Below are 23,617 nucleotides of genomic sequence, written 5' to 3' on the forward strand. Positions count from 1 at the left end.
CCCCCCCACCCCCGTTTCCGAGAGCCGCAGCGAAGAGCTGAGGTCAACGCGGACGCAGCCGGGGCTCGAAGCGAGGCCAACGCGCCAGCCGCAGGAGAGGCAGCAGCAGCAGCCTCCGCGCCGCGCGCACGCGCGCGTGCATGAGCGGGCTGGCGCGAGTGGGTAGCCGCGTCGCTGCTGCTGCCGCCGCCTTAGCCGGCCGCCGGCTGGGCGCGGAGCTGCGACGAGCCCGGCTGCAGCAGCATGCCGAACCGCAGAGGCCTGGACAAGGCGCTGAAGATGCCTCTGCGGAGGAAACCCAAGATCCACTCGGCTGCTGGTAAGGCTGCCGGGCGGCGAGAGGGAGGGTGCAAGGAGAAGAAGCGTTTCCAATTTACCATCCATTCCTCCGACTCCTCGGCTTGATCTCGAACGACCTTACCCTCCTCCTCCGCGCAGCACGTGCCGCCTCTTGCAGGCTGACGCTGATTCAGCGCGCGGTCTTTTCATTTCAGATAGAGAGACAGATAGAGGAAGCGGGTGGCTTCTTTGCATGCATATTTCATGGGAATCGGGGATTAGTGGCATCATTCACTTCCCCCCCTTTGTTCTCGCATTCGGTGAGGTCGTACCAGTGCATTATTTGGGGGACAAAATGAGCTGCTCCCGTCCCTTGGGACACGCGGAAAGCGAGTGAAGAAGCATATAGGAGGAGGGGGAAGGGAGAGAAAGGGTAGTTGCCGATTCCTTTGGATCGATCGGTTTCCAGTTTCGCTTTTAGTGGTCTCCTGAGAGAGAGAGAGAGAGAGAGAGAGATCCGCTCGTGGCTGGGCCTGATGCTGAATTGCCCGTTGGAACGGTCCCGGGGATTTCAGCTGCAGTATGTGCGTGTGTTTCAAAACATCCTGCTCTGGATTTTCTTTATTTTTGGCATCTGCATGCTGCTCAGTTAAGCTTGTACCCTCTGGGCGGTTGACAAATTCAAAGAAATAGAATGCACAAGGCAATCGCATCTCAGCGAGAAGCAATAACAGGAAAGCTTGTGCTGGCAGAGATATGGGTGAAGTCAGCATAAACCCATCAGTGGGCAGGTTGGGATGTATAACTAGTACTTTGGGTGCTAGTTCCCCCCCCCCCCCATATCAGCTTCAGAGAAGGGATTTTCCTCAAGAACTGACGGGGAAAGAAGGTTTAATTCTCCTTCTCTTGCTGCAGTCCCAATATTTATTTATTTATTTATTAGATGGCTATCCCGCCCTTCCTCCCAGTAGGAGCCCAGGGCTGCAAACAAAAGCACTAAATTTTCAGCTACGTTCCATGTTATTTGTATTAAAAGGCAACAACCCTGCATGTGAAATGCAAAAATGCATTTAATGTCAGGTCTAGTTTGGGGTGACAGATGCACATATAAATCAATGAATAGCATAATCTCTTCTAAAGACAGGGATGGCCCAGTTTCATGTCTATCTGTTTCTGACTGTGTCTTGTGTGTGCGTGTACCTGTGTGTGTATGAACACAGATACAGATACAACACCATTGCTCCCTCCGCCAGGCATTTGATGAAGTTCGTTCTCGTGCATCAGAACTGCAATCCTGTTGCCTTGCTAATAAAGTCCAATTTAAGAAAGTGCGACTAGCTTCAAAGCAAATATGCATCAACTAGCTGTGGAGTTGTCATAGAAGTCTTTGCCGTCCCCACTCTTTCTAAATAAAAGCCCGTTCCCTCTTCTACCAGCCTCTGTCTAGTAAATTCCTCTAGATGCATTTGTTTGCATTGAAGAAGAGACTTGGTTATTTAGGCTACAGAAATTGACTTGAATCTGGCTGAAATCTGAACCATGCTTTAGTAGAAAGAAGAAAGCGAGCTTTGTTGAAATCAGGGCTTACTTGCAAGTAATAAATATATTTTGGATCCATGTACTTTATTAGGCTGTGATTTATTCATTTATTTTATTCTTTTTATATCTTGCCCTTCCAAACAGCTGGTATAGCACAGTGGGGAGGAGAGCCTGACTGGGAGTCCAGAGTCTGTGAGTTTAAATCCCTGCTTGTGTCTCCTGGGTGTCAAGGGCCAGCTAAAGATCACCCCCACAGTGAGTGGCTCAGGGGTTATGTGCCCTGCCACCTGTGCAGCCGTGGGTAAGCTGCATAGTCCCAAGGAGCCCAGTTGCCCCCCAGCAACAAGGACAAGGAAGGGTCTGGCTTGTGCAGCTGTTGCAAGCTGAGCAGGCCCTAGCCAGCTGGGGAGGACTAGCCTCAGAGGGAGGCAATGGTAAACCCCCTCTGAATACCGCTTACCATGAAATCCCTATCCATAGGGTAGCCATAAGTCGCGATCGACTTGAAGGCAGTCCATTTCCATTTTCTCACCCTTCCTTCCTACGGAGCCCAGGTTGTAAACTGGTTTGCCTGGATTCATAGCTCTCCAGATGCTAAAACTACATTCAAGCATCCACCCAGCATACTTAAGAAGATCTGTCTTATACCGAGGCCATCTAATCCGGTGCTGTTTACTCTGGCAAAGCAACTTTCCAATCAAAGTCTGTTGTTGCAGTCCTGCTGTTGGAGATTGCTTTACTCTATTTTTTCCTTCAAACTTTTTGAACTTTGGCCCACCTCCTAAAGTTGATGCCAAATTGGATGTGATGTTTGTCATGTAGTTTGGTGTTGCATAGCTGATTTTCAGTAAACAAATAGCCTGGGGTGGGGGTAATCTTTTGCCTCACCAGATCCCTTGTGCCTGTGCCTCTTTTTAGAAAACATAACCTTCTATTTTGGTGGTTGGGATGAGCAACATATGGAAATCTTCATGGGCAGCCATGGGTAGGGATGGGTGAATCTATCCATTTCAGTTTCTCATTTATCCAATCTTCAGTTCAGTTCTCCACATTTCCACATCAGTTTGCAATTTTTTTAAAAAAAAGTCCTCATGAAAATTCATCAGCGTTTTAATGCATTTTTCTCTTAATATGTACGTCTTCATGTGCAATTGTGCCTAATGTACACATTGTTGCAAAGCCATTTTCCCTAATATAATGCATTTGCAGACACTTGACCCCAGTAAGATGCCTTTTTGTAAGTGGCTGCGTTTCGGTTCTGGAATTGTTGTGGAAAGTGCGAATTAGGTAGGCTCACTTTCAATGCAAGCTGAATTGAGTTTTTCTCCCATCCCAGGCAGTGTGTGTCTGGGTCTGTGTGTGCACAACCTACTGCTGTACTTGAATACCTGAGGACTGGGTGAAGGGATATTAAAGCTCCTCAAACAGGAGCACTTTTCCCTTCCTTTCTCTACATCAGCATCAGCATGATGGAGGAGATCCATGATCAGACCTCCGAAAGTTTCTGGTTTTCCTCAAGAGCAGCTGCAGTGAGACTCTGATTTTGACCTCGGCAATGGCGGTCTGTGTGCGTGTGTTTGTCCTTTTCCCTGGTCCTGTGCTTTCCCCATCCTGGACCACAGGTTCTCCATCTCTGGATTAGGTGGTGCTGGATATGACCATGTGGCACGCACAGCCCTGCCCTACCAGCATTTCTTACTCTCAAGCACCTGCTAACTGAAGCCGCTGCCTCACTCTGCCCAATTGCAGGGCCAGCCTAGGTGTTGTAGAGTAGGCACTTTGGTGTTGGGAGGCAGGCGATCCAGATGGCTCCCCATCCACTAAATGAACATGGAGCACAATCCCTTGGGAGGTTCTCCTACGCGGGGCCCCTTGAAATGGACATGAACTGTGCAAGAGCACATGAGCATTCTTGTGCAGCTCCCATTCATTTCCATGGGACTTTTGGAGAAGAGCATGCCCCATGTTAGCTGGCGGGAGCAGGCCATTTGGATTCACTCTTTCAGATACTGAAACGTCAAGCTGCCTGGATCTATGGAACCCAAAACAGGTCATCTGAAGTGGTTACCCCTCCTTACCTCAGGGTAGGACCACCTTTGCTCAGTAGTCACACACTCTGAGAATACATGGAAATGCCAGGGGTTATAATAGGGATGGGGAACCCCACACCTAGGGGCCAGCTGTAGCCCTGCAGGCCTCTCTGTCTGGCCCTCGGACCTCTCCCTAGGCAGCAACCCGCACTGGCCCTGCTTTGCACCCTACATGTTTTTCCCTGGCTGGTGTGCCTCCTGGAACTCTGAGAATGCCCCTTGTCCGGACAGAGAACAGAGAGGGGGTTGTGACTGTGTGTAGAAATGAGCCTAAGGTAAAATTTACATGTGTTGCTCCACCCACTTTGCTTCGCCCACCACTGGCCTGTGGCCTCCAGACGGTTGCCTGAAAGGGAATGCGGCCCTCCGATTGAAAAAGGTCCCCTGTCCCTGGGTTCTGCTAGGATTTTATGCACACAACGCATGTGCTCTGTCACTAATCTGGATTCCTTTTATGCTGTTGAACTTTACGCATCTGTGTTGCATCTTGTCCACAGGTACACGTTTTGGAGCTATGGGGTGTGTCCAAATTATATTGAGAGTGGGTGTGTGGGAGGTTGGAGACTGGAGAGATGATGTGAGGTTCCGAAGAGGTGTGCTCCTCTAGGGATGACACAAGGAAGGACGGTGAATCAGTCTGGGTTTGTTTAATTCCTTTGGGAGAGTTTTCTCATGGGATACTGGTATATTTCAGGGAAGAAGGGTCTGTTAAGCGCATCGGTTCACTATAGCTGCATCTGCAATGTCATTTGAAAAACACTGCCGTATATATGAGCCAATGTAACTGCATTGAAACTTGCCATTGCATTGGGTTAGTGTAAGTTTTGTTTAGTATTTGTATTGGAGGGGGTGGGGGACAGAAATTTCTCTCTTGTCTCTAGTCCTGGAATTTGGCTATGTCCATCAAACATATATGAGGTTAGATGCCTTTAAATGTTTGTGACTTGTTCCTTAGTTTTTTCCTGTAATGCTTTGATGAACATCCTAGGCACTTGGTCAGCCATACATTGGATTCATGTAAGAAGCTTCCTTGTACTGAAGTCTTCCAATTACTCCTTGTAGCCCAGTGTTATTCACTCCGACCGGCAGTGGCAAGGGGTGTTTTGCACTGAGGATTGAATCTAGCGCAGGTGTGGGGAACCTTTGGCCCTTCAGACGTTGCTGAACTACAACTCCCATCATCCCTGACCATTGGCCATACCTGCTAGGGCTGATGCAGTGCAGCAACATTTCGTGAGCCAAAGGTTCTTAATTCCTGTCTAGGGATGGGGGAGAAATTTGATTGTTTGCATTTAAGGCCGAATTTATTAAATTTGCACTGTCTGAAATAAACCAACATAAACCTTGGGGCTCCCAGAAATACATGAGGCCCCAGATTTGTACCCCACAGATATTTCCTGCATTCCATGGGACAGAATGGAGAGCCTTCCAGTCAGCTCAGGGCATGGAGCATACTATGTCCATTCTGTGTCAGTTTTGTTTATGCTTAATCCATTATGTCCCAGTTTTCGTGGACTTTCTAAAAGAATGCATTAAAAAATCCACAAGTAAATTGTACACTATGCATTTTAAACACATTTTGTGTATGCTTTTCCAGGAAAATAAGCATTTTTTCAATGCATTTCAATATGCATTTTACATGTGTGCTTACTTTTGTGCACACATTTTGGGACTGAAACTGTATCACAAAACCTGGTCAGTAATCTGACTGATGGTTGCATTCCAAATCAAAGGCAAGTTTGCGGACATCAGATCAGGTTAGTCCACTATGAAAAGTGGACCAAACAAATTCCACCTTCATCCCTAATGTAGGCCAGTATTTCCCCAACCTGATGCCCTCCAGAAGTTGTTGGATTCCATCTCATTATCCCTGCCCATTGGCCATACTGGCTGGGGCTTGATGAGAAGTGGAGTCCAACAAAATCTGGAGGGCTGCAGTTTCCCCATCCCTGCTTTAGTGACATAAATCAAAATGGCCATAAGAAGAGGCCCCACATTGATTTAAATTTAAGTTAATTCTCTAAGAAGCTTACATCTCTTTTTTGTTGAAGCCACAAACAGCAATGACACACATCCTTTCCTTCCTGGCTCTTTTAAGTTTGCTAAAAATAAGCCATTGTCAATATCATACTAGGTGGTTACAAAGTGCTTTGCCCCCCCCCAAAAACCCCCATCACTTGGGGCTTGCAAAAACGTAGAGGTCAAATGTTAGCACCATTAATATTGATTGAAACAAAGAAGAGCTGTTCCAGTCCTTTGTGATCTCTGTCCAAGGGATGTCAGAATATTGTTGTATCAAACCAGTCATTACAGTATCTCTTTTCTAAGTTTGCAAAATTGAACTATAAATGTTTGGCGAGCTGATGGTGCAGAAGCATTATCCTTATGGGAAACATTTGCTATCTGTTCTTCCCAGCAGGCCCAGTCTTCTAATTTTATGGGCTCGTGGGTGCAGGGGAAAACCTGACTCACCTGGTGAAAGCTATAATGTACCACAGAAGCCACTTGGGCCTCTAGTGACAAATATGGATGTAGGAGCATTGTGTGGCTTCCAGAGTGCCTCTCCTCCTGCAAATTGCTTTGTTTTCATTTGTTTTTTGCCACAAGAGAATGAGCTGTTTTTCCCAGTCTTTGCACTGTCTCGCCAGCTGTTGCTCCACACAGTAATTGATGTGCCAGCTGAGGGGTGGGTGGGATGCATTGCTCAGATACAAAATAGAGCTCATAAATGCTGGAGAAATACGATTTCTTCCTTTACAAATGTATTATTTGGGGAATCGCAGTTCGATTCTTTTTTGCAACAACTGAACACCAACTTTGCAGTAAAATCATTATCCGAAAGGTCCCTACTGCTGATACAGAGGATGTTAGGCACGCTTAAGTCTCATTTAAATCAATAATACAAATGAATCAATGAGACACATTAGTCATGACTAACTTAATATCCCATTCATTTCAGTGATACTTCTGTGCAACTACTTTTCATTGAATCAGTGTCATAGAATTCTTTTGGAACACCAGTTTTATAATATCACTGTAGAAATAAATTCTTAATCAATTTGCATGTACATATGCTTGGTTAATTAATACAGCTATGTTGGTTTTGTGATTAATTGAAAACTCACAACTTGGTGGTTCATACATAGCACCAAACCATGGTTTGCACAGCATGATGTCTGAACCAATACTATCCAACAAACCATTGTTGGTGAGTGACTGCCAGATCATGATCTGAAACTATTGTTTAAAGCTGGTTTCTGAACAAGCTAGTTTGGTTGTTACATCTAAACTGGCAAACCATGTTTTGGGAAATGTCTTTGCCCTGAGAGTTTACTGTTTGAGTAATCATCTGAGGATTCTCAGAGAAGAAGGAAGCCATACAAACCATGGCTTGCCCATATATGAGACACATACAGAAATCCCACTTTGAAACTTAGACATCAGTTAGCAGAGACAGGCCCTGTATCAACATCCAGCACTGTTGATCGATCTATTTAGTTTATGTCATCTTTTCACAGTGACCTGTGCCCAAAGCAACTTACCACAAACATCCACACTGTCAAATGCAAAACATTGAAGGATGGGGGAGAAAGCAGTTTACAAAACATCAATAAATTCAAAGAAGACAAAAATCAACAATTTAGCAAACACAGAATAAATTCAGTATTACAAAAGAAATAATCTACACTTCAACACATAAGTACAAAGCAAAAAAAGTTAATGGACAATAACCTTTCAACTGCTGATGCAAGTCTTAATTGCACTTCAGGAAGCCCCAGCAGTCTGGCTTAAATACAGTTCAGAAAGGGTCTTCTTACCAGGCTAGATGATTTACAGGTGGCTCCCTCATCGCTCCTCCAGAGGAGACTGACAGCAGTAAAATGCTGGGGAAGGCAATTATACCGAGTCCTCTTCTCCAGCCTCCTGGAAGCTCCAGCTGCTGGTGCTGGTCTTCTTGCACTCCAAGGAGCCTCAGCATTGTCTTATAGCTGCTGGAGTTCCAGGGCTCTAGCAGGACTCATTGCTGATCCCTCCTAGGGATCCCCTTTTACAGGCATTCCAGGCCTCTTTAACTGGCACTCCAGTTTGCAAACCAGAGGGAGCTCATCCTGGCTCTCGCCCACAGATTCAGATACGGGACTCTTGACTTGATTATTGCCAAAGGCTTTAATCCCTGGATTAGCACACAACTTGAACATAGGTTAGGATACAGTCTACAGCCCACATTATATAGGGCTGTAATCTCTCTCACACAAAAAAGCTGGGGTTCCTCCTGTCCCCTTACCTGCACCATGACTGGCAGGTGCAGTGCCAGCGGGACACCCCAGTGGCACCACGCTCGATGTCAACGCATTGATGTAAGAACTAGTAGACATCATCAAAACATTAGGAAAGTGCTGATTGTTTTAACAATTTTAATATTTTGTTAGTTACATTTTTGTAAACTGTATTGTACTTTTCTGATGTGTATTTTGTATTTGTGTTTTTTTTTTGTGAGCCGCCTTGAGGGCCTTTTTGACCAAAGGGTGGCATAGAAATAAACTATAACAGAACAGAACATAATCTAGCATCACTACAAGGCATGAATCAGCAGGGCTACTCAAGCGAAGATGTTGTCGCTGTCATGGGCCCCAAGGAGAACCTTTGGCAAGATTGGGGGGATGGAGAGTGGGTCGCAGATGTTGGGGAAATCCTGGGTGAAACACTTCCAGAACCCTCTGTCTGCTCCATGTCTAGTGCCGTTAATGTTGACCCGGTCTCTGATGACTGAGAAGGAATCCTCCCTGGCACACAGCCCAGACCTAGCTGATGAGCAATTAGAGCCAGGCCAGAGTGATAAGAAGAGTTCAGAGGGAGAGTTGACAATCTCTCCAAGGTCACATTGGCTGGAGAAAAGATGTTTGCAGTTAGACAGATTTCTTTCCACTCCTAGAAGTAGCTCCTGTCTTGCAGCACAAAGTGGCAGAATAACTAGTGCAAATAGAGTGCCCGCCCACCTGTCTTATATTTAGAGTGGCTGGACGTGATAAGGTTGTTGCAACAGTGTCTGCTGTTGCCTCCACATGCCTAGTCTATTCCTGAGACATGTCTAGCCTGCTCCTGTTCTGTATCCTCAACCATGCCTAAAGTGGGTGATGCTCTGTTCCTGTACTGAGTTCTGGAATAAAGCTTCTTGTGAAACCCAGTCTTCGAGTTCTGAGTCTACTTCACTGTTTGGGAGCCAGGACAGTTGCAGCACTCGATATGCCCCCCTGAATCCCCTTAATAAAGGATGGTGCGGGCACAACCACTTTTGCAAGGCTTTTCTCTCAGCTTGGGACTAGTCAAGCAAATGGGCACTCCTATGGATAGACTGGCCAATGGGCTCAGTTTGTTCACACTTGCACAGGCACTGATGGCATGTCCGTGGTGATGGGGTGGGGAAAACTCTGCTAGATCCCCCTCCAACTCTGGTACCTCCTCCTGAGCTGTGGATGGACCAGCCACAGGGGGCAAGCCTGGCTGCAGATCAGTTGCGATGGGAGATGTGCTCAGAGGGGCCAGTGGCTCAACTCCTTTAACTATGTCAGCCTCAGCCTCCATGGGCAAGTTACTGGGCTCCTCCCAACATCCTCGTCCACCATGCTTAGACCAATGGATCCCTCGCCTGGATCATAAGCTGCTTCCTCCTCTGACCAGTCTGGCCAGGAGTTCTCCATGGGACTCATGACACCCACCATTTAAATTTCCTGTAGTACCCCAATGTTTTGTCACTTCGGGGCATTGTGTAAAATTTAAACACCCAGTGGGGGGTTAGGAACCACCATTTACATGTTTGACAATGCCCTGGAGTGACACTACATTGTGGGAAATTGAAATGATGTGCCACTGCTGCTGCCAGGTGATGCCAGGGGGAAGTAAGAAAGAGCCCTAGAAGGCATATTTGCCAAGCTACCTGCCTCCCCTCCAACCTGGAGTCAGCCTTGAACACAAACCATGACTTACTGTTACATTTGAACCAAACCCTTACTGTGATTTCCGGAGAGACGAAATTGACCAAAATGGGGCACAGCCTCAGTTCAGTGCGGATGTGTGCTAGGATGATTTCATGAAGGCTTGGGCTGATTTCCCCTTGACCAATGTGGCTCTTGGGTTGAACTTGGGAAATCAATATGGAAAACTGTGAAACAGCCTGAGGATAACAGACTTGTCACTTCTATATTATATGAGGATTTTGCCTTTTAGCAAGAAAGAATCAACCCAGATTAGTATCCCATGTTTAGGAAAAGAGACAGGAGTTTGGATGATTTCTGTCATAATTTGTCATCAAAGAGAGCTAAAGGCCCAGATATAGACCCCTCCGCCTGCCGCCCCGTTCAGGCAGTTTAATATGCAATACAATGAATGGAAAATCACATGCCTATAGGAGGATTATATTATGTCATTGGTTTGATGTACACAGTATGAATCAATGAAATGGGTAACAGATTGGAGGCAGAGACTTTCCTCAAATGATAAAGTGCATGCTTGCCTCTCACAAGGTGACACATAAAATGCCTGGCGCTGATTAGGTAGAGAGATTCAACTCTTATCTTGTTTTTAATCTACCTTTAGCTGGTGTGTGGCTTAGTATAAGTATAGCCCTGCTGCCCAATTTGAGATTGCATATAAAACCCTACCCTCCTTGTATGTTGGAAAAAATCCCTTAATAGGGAGAGCTAGGTAACATGCAAATACTGCTAAGTACACGTTTTTGTGGAGTTTTGTTCACGGGAGCATTCAGACACGCAATATCACAGTTGGAAGTAGTAAAGTCCCTTCGGGGCCTCAGTGATGTAGTTATGATGAATGTGCAGATTGACTCCTAAGAGCTGACCCATGGGGAAGTCAACGCTACATGTTATTACAGTGAATGGAAAACATCTTTTGAATACTTTTGACACCTGCCCCAAATGCAATTTAAAATGTCTTGGGGGAGCCAGAATGCCATGATCTAGACCTATGCTGATGCTATCACAAGACTGACAGGCTAACTGACTGAAGCTGCCACAATTCCTATACTTTCTGCAGGGACTGGTTATGTGATCAAGTTCTCCATGAAGAAGTCTGTTGAGCAGCCAATCCAGCACACTTGGAGTCACTTCCCATTTGCTGATGGGCAGTGACTTCAAGCCCATCTTCTGCAAAGATTGACTGAGTGATTGAGTTCTCCATGAGGAACTCGGCTATGCAGCCAATGCAGCTCCATCTCTATCTGCCCCACAGGTGATGTCACATATGACATCAGCCATGGGGCAGGTGGGTATGGTTTGGAGAAAATGGCCTCCCCCAAACGCCATTTGCTACATATGAGTTTGCTGCATATAAATGGCTATACAAATGGACTGTTCCTTCTTATGGCTGTAGATTCAAACTCAGGATCTTCGATCAATCTCTCACCCTCTGGAAAAAGTAACACAATGGCGACTGGAAGACTTAATGTAAGGATAGAAAAAGAGCAGCAGTAACAACAATTTAAACATTTCTTTAAAAAAAATACACGGGTACAATTTCTGCCAGTTGATTTTAAAAAAAACAACAACCCTGCCTCTGCGCCTTTTACAAAAGCCCATCATAAGGAAATTAAATAGGTGGAGCTATTATCTCCATACCAGGAAAAGCTTCAGCTACTAAATCACAAAATATATCAGATTAACTATATGCTGCATGAAGAATTACTTTCTTTTATCTGTCCTGAATCTTCCAACTTTCAGCTTCGTTAGATGTCCACAGGTTCTAGTGTTATCAGAAAGGGAGAAAAAAAATTCTATCCACTTTCTCCATGCCGTGAATCATTTTATACAATTCTATCATGTCACCTCTTAATCACCTTTTTGTTAAACTAAATGTAAATGTAAATGTACTGCCTTCAAGTTGATTCCGACTTATAGCGACCCTATGAATAGGGTTTTCATGAGGCTGAGAGGCAGTGACTGGCCCAAGGTCACCCAGTGAGCTTCATGGCTATGTGAGGATTTGAACCCTGGTCTGACAGGTCGTAGTCCAACCCCTTAACCACTACACCACACTGGCTCTCCCTTGTTAAACTAAAAAGCCCCAAATGCTACAACCTTTCCTAATAGAGGAGACACCCCATCCCCTTGATCATTTTGGTTGCCCTTTTCTGAACTTTTTCCAACTATACAATATCCTTTTTGAGGTGTACACAGTATTCCAATGTGGCCACACCATAGATTGTATAACAGCTTTATGACAGTTTTATTTTCAATACTTTCCTAATGATCCCTAGCATGGAATTCGCCTTTTTCACAGTGCCGCACATTGGATTGACATCTTCATCGATCTATCCACTACGACCCCAAGGTCTTGTTCTGGTCAATCACTGTCCGTTTAGACCCCATGAGCATATATGTGAAATTAAGAAAAAATTTTGCTCCAATATGCCTAACTTTACACTTGCTTACACTGAATTGCATTTGCCATTTTACCACCCATGCACTCAGTTTGGAGAGGTCCTTTTGGAGCTCTTCACAATCCCTTTTTGTTTTAAAAACCCTGAACAATTTAGGGTTATCAGTAAATTTGGCTACCTCACTGCTCCCTGAACTCTAGATCATTTATGAACAAGTTAAAAAAGCACAGGTCCAAATACCAATCTTTGGGGGACTCCACTTTCTACATCCCACCATTGGGAGAACAGTCCATTTATTCCTACTCTGTGCTTCTTGCTATTTTACCAATTCCTGATCCACAAGAGGACCTCTCCTCTTACTCCATGACTGCTAAGCTTATTCAGGAGTCTTTGGTGAGGTACCTCGTCAGACTATGGGTTGTATACAACAAAGTACTTCCCAGAATGCAAGGATTTTTGGATACACAATGGAACTTCCCCCTCTCCTCTCCCCCTGTGCCACCCCAATCTGTTCTGGATTTCCCCCAACCCTCCAGAGCAGATTTGGGTGGGTGTGGAGGAAGAGGAGAGGGATGGGAAGTTCCATTGTGCAAGTGCTTAGTCAGATGCCACCCTATTTCTCCATCAAGCACAGTATTGTCTAGTATTGACTGAGAGGAGTCTTCCAGGATCTTAGGCAGCGCTTTTTCCCATCAGCAGGTGATGAATGAATGAATGACTCACTTCCCATAGAACATCTCAAATGATTCCACAGTAAAAACATCAACAATAAAAACAATCCCATATGTAAAAATCAGTGTTAAAATATTCCATACATAGAAATAATTCCATATATACAAAAAAAATTAAAAACAATTCCATATGTAAAAACAATTTAAAACATAATTTACATGTAAAGACAATTTCAAATCCAATGCAGATACAGACTGGAACAAAGATCTCCACTTAAAAGGCTTGTTAAAACAGGAAAGTCTTCAATACAGACTGAAAAGACAACAGATGCGGGCCTATCCGGTCTGTAAGAGAAGGGAGTTCCAAAGAGTAGGTGCCAGCACACTAAGGGCCCGATTCCTGTACTGTATGGAATGGACCTCCTGATAAGATGGTATCTGCAGGAGGCCCTCTCCTGCAGAGAGCAGTGATGTTTTGGGTATATAAAGGGTGAGAAGATCTTTCAGATATTCTGGTCCCAAGTTGCATATCACCTTATATACAGGAACCAACACTTTGAACTTAGCTCAGTAGCTAATTAGCAGTAGTAGCCAGTGCAGTTCTTTTGGCAGTGGCCTAACATTGTGGTGATAGTCTGTCCAGTCAAGCCACTGCATTTTGCACTTGCTGCAGCGTCTGGGTCAACCTCAAGGCCCCACACAAAGCACACTGCAGAAATCTTCTCTTTTTTCTAGCAAAGCCAGGGATTGAACTTGGGACTGACTGATTGCAAAACATGTGCTCTACCACTGCACTATGTCCATACAACATAACAGTTTGCATTAGTCACAACAACATGCATTTGATTGATCCTTTTGCAGCCACACGGACCCTTTCCTTCGATTCTGGCCCTTATCTACAGAAGGCGACAACGTATATATGTAAGGCATTACACCGGCCTTCTCTGCATCAGGAAAAGAGCAGCATATACAAATGAGTTGTTTGTAACTCAAAAGACTTAAAAAACCCCTCTGTGAATGTCAATGCTTGCGAGTCAACATTAGCAGCTTTCTTCTCTGGCCTCAGTCACAAATCTGATTTGCTTGCCTTTTGGTTGCCATATATTCATTTTGCCTCTTGCTCTGTCTTCATTTGCTCTGTAACCCTGACCTTTCCCTGCTGAGCTTTTGGGAGGGATTGCAAGTTGTATTACTGAAAGTTTTATATAATAGGTCCTAACCTTAACCCGCCTTTATGTAGAAGAGCAGAACATGGTTCCTGAATTTCCTCCCACAGTTTCAGCACCTTTTACAAAATGTTTTCATGTGGTTTACTGGGGGAGTTGTGCAACTGCATCTCTTTCGCAAATCACAGAACTCGGAGGTACCTAAAAGAAATGAAGTCCAACCCTTATCCAAGACAGGGGCCATCTGTCAACTAACACAATCCAAGCTGCAGTTTGTTACAAGCAAAGGTAAGTGGCATCCAGGGCTGATTCCAGGTTGGAGTGATCCCCTGGCAAAGTGGCACCCAGTGGACTCTATAGAAAAACGAAGCTGCTGTCAGACCCAGCTGAGTCTGTCGATTTCATTGCACCTGGTCTTCTGCTGGTTCAACTTTGCTTTGACTGGGCATCCAGACTATAAGCCCTGAAACACCAATTGCAGCATATGTTTGGGTCACTTGTAGCCTTTACCCTGAAACCTGATTTACATCCCATCACTCTTTAGTGATGGTGTGCCATCAACAATTAGCAGCAACCAGAACCTTAGCTTTTATTACCATTCTGTGCATGTGATGTGCCTGTTTTGTAAAGTGACATATGAGAAAAAGGATGACCATGAAGAAGAGTAGCCGTGACTTCATAGCAGAGGGATAGCCAATGTTATGCCCTGCCAGATGTTGCTGAACTACCGCTCCCATAATCGCTGACCACTAGTCATACTGGCTGTGGCTGATAGGAGCTGTAGTCCAAAAATATCTGGAGAGCATCATATTGGCTACCCAATTATAGTATATTGGATCTTCTCTGCAGTGATCCTTATATATTTAAAAATACCCTGGGTAATCTATAACCACTGCTAATGGTTTAAGTGGTCAAAAGCAGGTCAATACAACTTTTAACCTATATGCTAATTTACCCATACAAATTGATCTGCTGAAAATGTAGGTTGGGTAGATTTATCCAGGGTATGGCAGCAGTTCTAGGCTAGCTTTGTTATGTATGCAGCACAGCTCAGCTGGCATATTCTATGCAGTTAACAACTGCCAAAATTTGGATTGACTAGTGGCAGTAGATACAATGGAGCACTCTTCGAAATTCACTTTCTAACAGGAGGGCCTGGAATTTACATTAGCAGAGCCTTTTTTTTAACAGAAAAGGTTTACACTAGTTAGAAAGAGCAGGGACTCCTCTCCTTGCTACTGTCTTTTTTTTGGGGGGGGGACACTTGTTGTCCACTTCCAGTGACATTAAAATCTTAGATTTCTTCATTGATTTCCATGTTCAGGTCTCAGTTCTGTCCCGTGGACATCTCAGTGTGAACCAGGAACTGACCTATCCAAACAATGGCGTGTTTCTTTATATCTGTGTGTCTCTTGCTCATTTATCCTGGAGGAGGAACGAAGAGAGAAATGGAGCAAAGGACAATGGAGGAAGAGAGAAAGAGCTAGAACCTTCCACTTGTCTCCTTACCACTTCTGTGCTCCTGATCAGTCTCTTCTGCCAGCTGATCCAGCAGCATTTTGAAGCCTCCTGGGCTATTGAGGTCATCCTGTCATCTTCACTAGCCACTTCCAATCAGCCTGTTCTATTTACTCCTCACCCTGTTTTTATTTTCCATTGGACTCAGTGTTTTGTGGCTTCTAAGCATGCTTAGTCCTCAAGCTCTTTTTCATTCTCATCACTTTCTTGTGGTCAACAGATCAGAAATAAGAGCAAAAATAAAACCGTACACCAAACATAAAACCATGCAATGCACCATAATCTTAAGTGCAGAGCAAAACACAAAACAAGGCATAACATTAAATGCCAATGGCTCAAAAATACACATATGCAAGATAACAACAAATGACTTAACTACATAGGGACACAAGAAGCTGTCTTATACTGAGTCAAACCTTTGGTCCATCTACCTCAGTGCTGTGTATACTGATTGGCAGTTGCCCTTTGGGATTTTAGACAGGGGATGTTCCCAGCCCTGCCTGGAGATGCTGAGGATTGAACTGGGGCTGATTGAAATTGTAGTCTGAAACATCTGGAAGGCCCAGGTTGGTGAAGGCTGTATTTTGGCATGGTTTCTCTTCTTATTTCAGTTGTATATGGTTCTCTGTTGGCCAGTACGTGAAACTCCAGCCTTGGAGGCCTCTTGCACAATGTCATTTTGCAAAGGTTAAACATTGAAAAGGTAGGTTAAAAAGGTAACTGCTGAAGACTACATTAAAATGTTTGGTGAGTCTTAAGCCATGAGTCTATTCTCTGGCTGAGTTATGTGCTCTCAAATAGAACTGATTAGGTGGAAAAACAAGAATACAACTGAGAGGAGGAAAGGAAAAGGTGGTTATTGAACTGGACTGGAAAAAATATTTCCAGATCCTAGGCATCAGCATCACATTTTCAAAGTGCCAACATTACGTTTTTAGGAGACAGTCCTATACAAGGGTGGAAGAATAATTTAAATATCCCAAAGTGACAGTACCAAGCTCACAAGCATCCAGTTGACAATTCACCTGCCCATTTCCTACCCTGTTATTAAACAAGGGAGATGCAACTGGGGGAGGGGAAAAAGCAATTGAAAGGTAAATATATCCATTTAAAGATTGCACTTATGTACCCCTTAAATAGAAAATATGTTACCATAGAAGAAGAGACAACAGATCAAAGAGGTGCTTTAAAAAGCCAATTAAGAGATCAAGGACCAAGTCTGGAATGTGTGAGAGAATTATAGATAGCCAAAGCAGGCTTAAAATGGAACAGAGCAGTAGGTGTAGCATGTCCTGAGGAACAAAGCGATTTACAGCTTTGGCAGGAGAGAAAGCCAGAGGGCAAAAAGCAACATAAGTGTGAAAAGAGAAGAAAGCGGTAGAAGAAAAGGAAAGAGATGAGAAATGTGGGGATGAATCTAACCCAGTGGTTCCCAAATTTTAGTTCCCATGAGCCACTTGCAATTGCTGAGGGTCTTGGTGGACCACTTCGTGAATTCTTTTGCCTGTTCTAGTAATGTGCTGTGTTAGATGTCATGTAATTTTTAATTGTCTTTTTATGGCTTCTTTTATTTCTTATATATTCTATTTTATTGTATTACAGTTTGAATTCCATAGAATTCAACTTGTAATACAATATAAAAAAGCAACAGAATGGATGTGCTGTTTCCTGTCATCAGTCACAAATCCATAGATTTGCCACAGGCCACCTGTGAAGCTCACAGACTACTGGTGGTCCATAGACCACAATCTGGGAATCCCAGATCTAACCAACGGAGGCAAAAAAAAGCTCCTGGATAATCTTTGTTGGCCATACACAGAATGGTGATAGTAAAAGAGTTGTGAAGGGTGATGGCTGATGATGGAGCCCTCTCTGTAATGGCCACCAAACTGTGGCACTCCTTCCATACAGAAGTGTGTCAAGCACCATCTCTTTGTAGCTTTAGGTGGTCACTGAAGACATCTCTCTTCTATTTGGCCCTTGATAGTTGTTGTTAGTATTTCCCTATATGTCATCTGCTTTGTTGATCTGTGTGTATTGAATTACATGATTTTTTGGGGGGGGAGGGAGATTGTTTGATTCTTTTATTGTATTGTGTTATCATTTTCACGTGTAGCCCATCCTGGGACCTTACAGTGAAGGATGAGTAACAAATATTAATGTTAATAATATTAAGATTTTTGCTGTGCCAGCTGTAAAAAAGCCATCCTAAGTTACATTGTGGGGTTGTTGTGGTGATAGACAGGTGTCTAGTGCCTTATGTTTAGGCAACTACTGCATAGGTTTTTTCATTTAAGTGTGACCCAGTCATTTTATGGAATATTAACTGCATACGTCTAGAAATGACATTATTATCTTTAGAATTTGTGCTGTTGTTGTTTTGTATTTTATTTCATTTTTTCTTGTTCGACACTGCTTCGATAGCTTATGGCCATAAAGTGATTTCTAATTCTTGAAAATACATTAAAATAATAATAAAAAATAAATAGGATGTGTTGACCAAAAGAAGAAGAAGAAGAAGGTACCTGGATCCAAGGTGATAGATGTGGGATTACCTGGGATTAAGATCCACTGAACACAGGAACATACTTCTGAGTAAACATAAATATAAAAATTGTGCTACAAGGCCACAATCATTCATAGGGTTAAGCTGCATGTCTCATATTCATATATTTGCATTATTGTATGACCAAGGATGGTGAACCTGTGGACCTCCAGATGTTCTTGAATTCCATCAGCCTCAGCCAGCATGGCCAACAGTCAGAGATATCTGCAGGGCCACAGGTTCCCCACCCCTGGGCTCCTACTGGGAGGAAGGCAGGGAGGGAAACAAAAGCACTTTAAAACATCATAAAAACAGACTTTAAAATATATTAAAACAAAACATCTTTAAAAACATTTTTTAAAGCTTTAAAAGCATTTTTTTAAAAAAGAAAAAGTTAAAAAACATTACAAAGCAATTGCAGCACAGACACAGACTTGGATAAGGTCTCAACTTAAAAAGCTTGTTAAAAGAACAAGTTTCTTATCACTTGTAGTTCTCTGAACGTTTCCCTGTTTGAGTAAGCCCCACTGAATACATTGGAACTTGCTTCTGAGTATTTAAACATAGGATTGCACTATAATAAATAAATTATAATAATAAATTTTATTTTTCAGCCGCCTATCTGTCCGGGTTAGGGACACTCTAGGCGACGAACAACAAGAATAAAAACAATACATATAGATCAACATAATCAAATTTTAAGCTAAAAAACCATTCATTAATTCAAAAGTAACATAAGTTAATCTGTCCCAATCTTGTAGGCCTGCCTGAACAGCCAGGTCTTCAAGGCTTGGCGATAGCTGGACAGGGAGGGAGCATGTCTGAGATCGAAAGGGAGAGAGTTCCAGAGGGTGGGGGCCACAACAGAGAATGCCCTCTCTCTGGTCCGTACCAGCCTAGCTGTTCTCACCAGTGGGACCGAGAGAAGGTCTTGCGAGGCTGATCTCGTCAGGCGGCACAATCAGTGATTCTGGAGGCGTTCCTTCAGATATACTGGGCCGAAACCGTATAGGGTTTTAAAGGTCAACACCAACACCTTGAATTGGGCCCGGTAGACAACTGGTAGCCAGTGAAGATCTAATAACACTGGGGTGATATGATCCCAAGCGTGCCGCCGCGTTCTGTACCAGCTATAATTTCCGGACCATTTTCAAGGGTAACCCCATGTAGAGCGCTTTACAGGTTGTGTAAATAATAAACATATTTGATAGTCATGCTTATATAAATATTTCTTCATATTGTGTCCCAATAAGTATTTGATTTCATACTATGATTGTAGATGATTTTTTCCTCTACATTTTAAGTGTGCCCTTCTTCCTTGGGGTGGTCATGGTTCTTTGTTATTTTCATCCTGAGGGGCAGATAGGCTGAGTGATGGTGAGTAGCCCATGGTCACCCACTACACTTCATAGCTCATTTCCATTTTGAAAAAATAAAACAATTTACATGCAGGCAAAATTTATTAAGTAGATGCACACAATACATTTAAAGCACATCCAACTCACATTTAAAGTGCATGACTTCCCCTAAAGAATCCTGGGAAGTGTAGCTTTCTCCTCACAGTTACAGTTCTCATCACCTTTAACAAACTAGAGTTCCCATGAATCTCTGGTGGGATTCATGTTCTTCAAATGTGTGTTGAATGTGCTTTACATGAATGGTATGGATCTGCCCTAGGTATGATAGTGAACTGAAAAGACTAATTTTAAAAGATACTTTTTTAAACAGGAGAAGGGTTGTAGCTCATTGGTAGGGCATATGCTTTGCATACAAAGGTCCAGAATTCAATTTCTGGAAAAGACTATTGCCTGGAATCCTGGAGAGCCAATGTTAGTCCATGTCATCAGTACTGAGCTAGATGGTACCAAATGGCCTGAGTTGGTATAAGGCAGATTCCTTTGTTCCTAAAAGTGGGAAGAGACTCAAGGGCCACAGTGACTCCAAAATTTAGTTATGTATTTTATTTACAACATTTATATACCGCTTTATTGTAAAAAATCTCAAAGCAGTTTACGGAAAGAATTAAAACAATACAATTATTGGCAAAAAAAGTTAAAGACATTTATTTAAAAATATTCAAAATAATAAAACCAAGAATGAGTTAAAAACAGATTTAAAACCACAATAGCTTCTACATGCCTGGATAGGCTTGCCTAAACAAAAATGATTTTAGCAGGTTCTGAAAAGATGCGTCTGCCTAATGTCAATAGGCAAGGAGTTCCAAAGTGTAGGTGCTGCCACATTACAGGACTGACTTCTTACAAGAGTAGAACAAGTACTATGTGGCACCCATAACATGGAAAGCACAGCTTGAACTTGGCCTTGTAGCAAATCAACAACCAACGCAGATTTCAGAGTAAAGGTATTATGTGCTGATAGGATCTCACTCATGTCAGCAATTGTGCCACAGCATTCTGCACAAACTGCAGCCAGGGGGTCAGGTTGCACTGCATGGGGATTTCTGTGACCTTGGCTGACTGGCTGCCAGGATTTTTTTAGTTTTGTTTTTTGGTTATGAAACCTGAATGGTTGTGGAATGCTGCCTTACTCATAGGAATCTTGTGGTTGGTATGGTATTGCATTTAGGAAAGCATCACTGTCTTTTGTTTTTCTTTTTCTGTTTGCATTTCATTTACCTTTTAGCTCATTCCCTTACATCCATAGAAGCAACAGCAGTGGTTCCATGCGCTCAGCTCAACCCCTTAAAACCCACTGATGATGCACCTTGTTGGTTGCAAGACAGTTTGTTTCTCACCCAGTAGTGGTAAAAGAGAATTCACATATTTGGAAGTGTGGCTGCAGTTGTTGTTCCCATGCTGCTGTCTGTGAAGGTAGACCAAACCATATGTGTTTTCTGTCTGTCAATTATTACTCACTGGAATTGGGTTGGCTGTCAAAGTGAGTTTATATATGTGTACACTTCTTAATATAAGATTACCACACAGGAAAGTATTTATTTTAATTACATCCACTTTCCTGTGCACACTTACAAGGTCAGGGAAGGAAAGACAGTGAAGAAATTGCCAGCCTTTTGAACTAATTGCATAGAGCATATTTTATGCCATTTCCCCCTCTCCCCAAGCACATAGTATTTGTAATTCCTACCTAAAGTCAAATTTAAGAACACAGTTAATAATAAATAGGAAGGAATGTTAAGAGGGTGAGATAGAGATGGGAGGAGTGGTTTTTACTTGGTAGGAACAGAAATGAGTGGCAGCAACTAATATTCATCATCTTCAAAACATTTTAAAGATTTATATTTAACTTTTATTGTAAACAAAAAAAACTTTTAAAAAGAAAGTGCTTTGTTAAATACCACTGAAAATAACTGTCATTATGCTGTTGGTTCCCCACCACCACGCTGGAAACAGGAATTATGTGACGTTTGAAGAGTTTGCATCAGTCTTTGAATCTCACAAAATGTATCATCTTTACCGATAGAGCTCACTTTTTTAAAGTAACCATTCATATGCTTTAAGGGTTAAATGTTAACTTTACATGACCAAATTAGAGTATTGGGAATGTGGGGAAATAGTTCTGTGTAGAATTAACACATGGTGGAATGCTTGTGCAATTGTTTCTCAATGCACACCCAGGTCACAGTACAGTCTGCAGTTATTGCACAACCAGAAAGTTGCTGATTATGGGATGAATGGTAAATGTGATGTTGCCCTATATACTGGATATATAATAAAGCACTTACAAGTGCATTTCACGCATAAAGCTAAGCCAAACCATAGCTAAGTGTGAACAAGCAAGTGTGTGAGAATTCGCAGTAAAAAATCACAGCTGGTTTGCTCCTCCCTTAGTAGTCCTGCTGCTACATTACCCAGAACTAAGCCATGGTTTGGCTTGGCATTACATCCAATTTGGGGCTCATTTTTTTTCTTCCTCAGACCAGCTGCAAGAGGTAAGCCAAGAACCAACTTTGGCTACAGCTGGAGTGATTCAAACTGTGAGCTCGGTTCAGATGTAACACTAAGCCAAACCATAGTTTAGCTCAAGTTGGACCAGGGGAGAAATCAAGTGGCCAAAAGTTTTGCATAGCATTATGTGTGAACCAGTCCACAGTCTCTGTGTATATCTTTTCTACTTTGTATTTTCACCACGCCAGTTTGATTTTGCCAAGTTACTATGGATGTTGTTTTGTGCTCTAAAAGTTCCTTGACAAATGATGTACAAAGACCCAACCTTTGTCACAAGATGAGACATTTAGGATACTTTCACATGGTGAAATCCCAGCCTGTGCTAAAACTTCCTTGGCTTGGGAATGGACCGATTTGTTTTATGGTTAGGTTTTAGCACTTGAGCTATTCAAAAAATGATGACATAACTAAACTGGCTATTTCATGATTGGGGTCTCAGCAGCTGATCTCCTTAGCAGTACATACATATCTCTGAGAATGTTTTCTATTAGCAGTTTATTAGTTGGCATTACTCCAGTAGTGGCTGGTGGCTCCATGTCAGTGGGGCAGTGGAACCCCCTCCAGGTTTTAGTCTCCAGCACCTTGGGCAGCTCTTTGAAAGTTCAGACTAAAACCTAGAGCTGATTCCACTGCTCCACTGGCATGGAGCCACCAGCTGCCACTGCATGACTCTGAACTTGTCTGATCATGTCACTTCCTGGTTCTAGCTATATTGTGCTGGTCTATGGTGTGCAGTGTAAAAAAAGAACCATCAGAGCTTGCACGCTTCACATATGCCTCATTTACGGTGCATGAGAAAACTCATGACAGAATCATGAGCCTGTGGTTCTCTTAAAAGACTTCCAGTGGGAATTCCCCTAAAATGCTAAAGGAGGTTTGAGACCAAGACACTGGAAGAAGCAATTATTTTACTAAAGCAATGGGAGCCATTTCCCCCTTCCTTCCCCTGATCCTGCTTCAGGCACTTCAAAGCAATATAAAGGTCATAAGGGAGGAGAGTAGCCTTGCTTTGAAGGTGGTGATGGTGGGAATAAACTTGCTGCTAGAAAGAAATGTTTCCTCCTTTCAAAATCAAACTGAAAGAGGGGAGCATTCACTGTTAAAAATGGATAAAAGTGTTCTGGAAATGGCAGGGCATCAGTGTGAATGGCTTGTTTTTAAAGAGCTGCATGAGCACTGATACTTATATATAGATAAGCATCCATCCTATTAATGTATTTAAACTTTTTTTTAAAAAAGTGCCAAAACTGTTCCTGGAAGGGGAAGGTGAGTTACTCATATTGGGTATCAAGTTAGTTAGTTATCCTGCTTTTCTACCATGGAGCTCAAGGTGGTGTACATGGTTCTTTTGCCCACCATTTTAACCTCACAACAACCCTGTGAGGTAGGTTAAGCTGAGAGTTGGTGACTGGCTCAAGGTCACCCAGTGAGCTGGCTGAGTGGGGTTTGAACTTGGGTCTCTCCAGTCCTAGCCTAACACTAACTACTTCA

The 23,617-nt window shown here is 43.1% G+C and overlaps 1 protein-coding gene across 4 annotated transcripts in view; it reads left to right on the top strand.

The window, feature by feature from the left end:
* Window positions 1-201: 201 nt before the first annotated feature.
* ATP8A2 (ATPase phospholipid transporting 8A2) overlaps window positions 202-23,617 on the top strand; it is a 564,338-nt gene continuing 540,922 nt past the window's right edge. For all 4 annotated transcript variants that reach the window (XM_061629581.1, XM_061629578.1, XM_061629580.1 and 1 more), the window contains exon 1: window positions 202-319. In XM_061629581.1, coding sequence (XP_061485565.1) covers window positions 244-319 — 76 coding nt within the window. In that variant the 5' untranslated portion in view covers window positions 202-243. The remainder of the gene's footprint in view (window positions 320-23,617) is intronic.

The sequence above is a fragment of the Rhineura floridana genome, chromosome 5 (assembly GCF_030035675.1).
Source record: "Rhineura floridana isolate rRhiFlo1 chromosome 5, rRhiFlo1.hap2, whole genome shotgun sequence".
Lineage (NCBI taxonomy): Eukaryota > Metazoa > Chordata > Lepidosauria > Squamata > Rhineuridae > Rhineura > Rhineura floridana.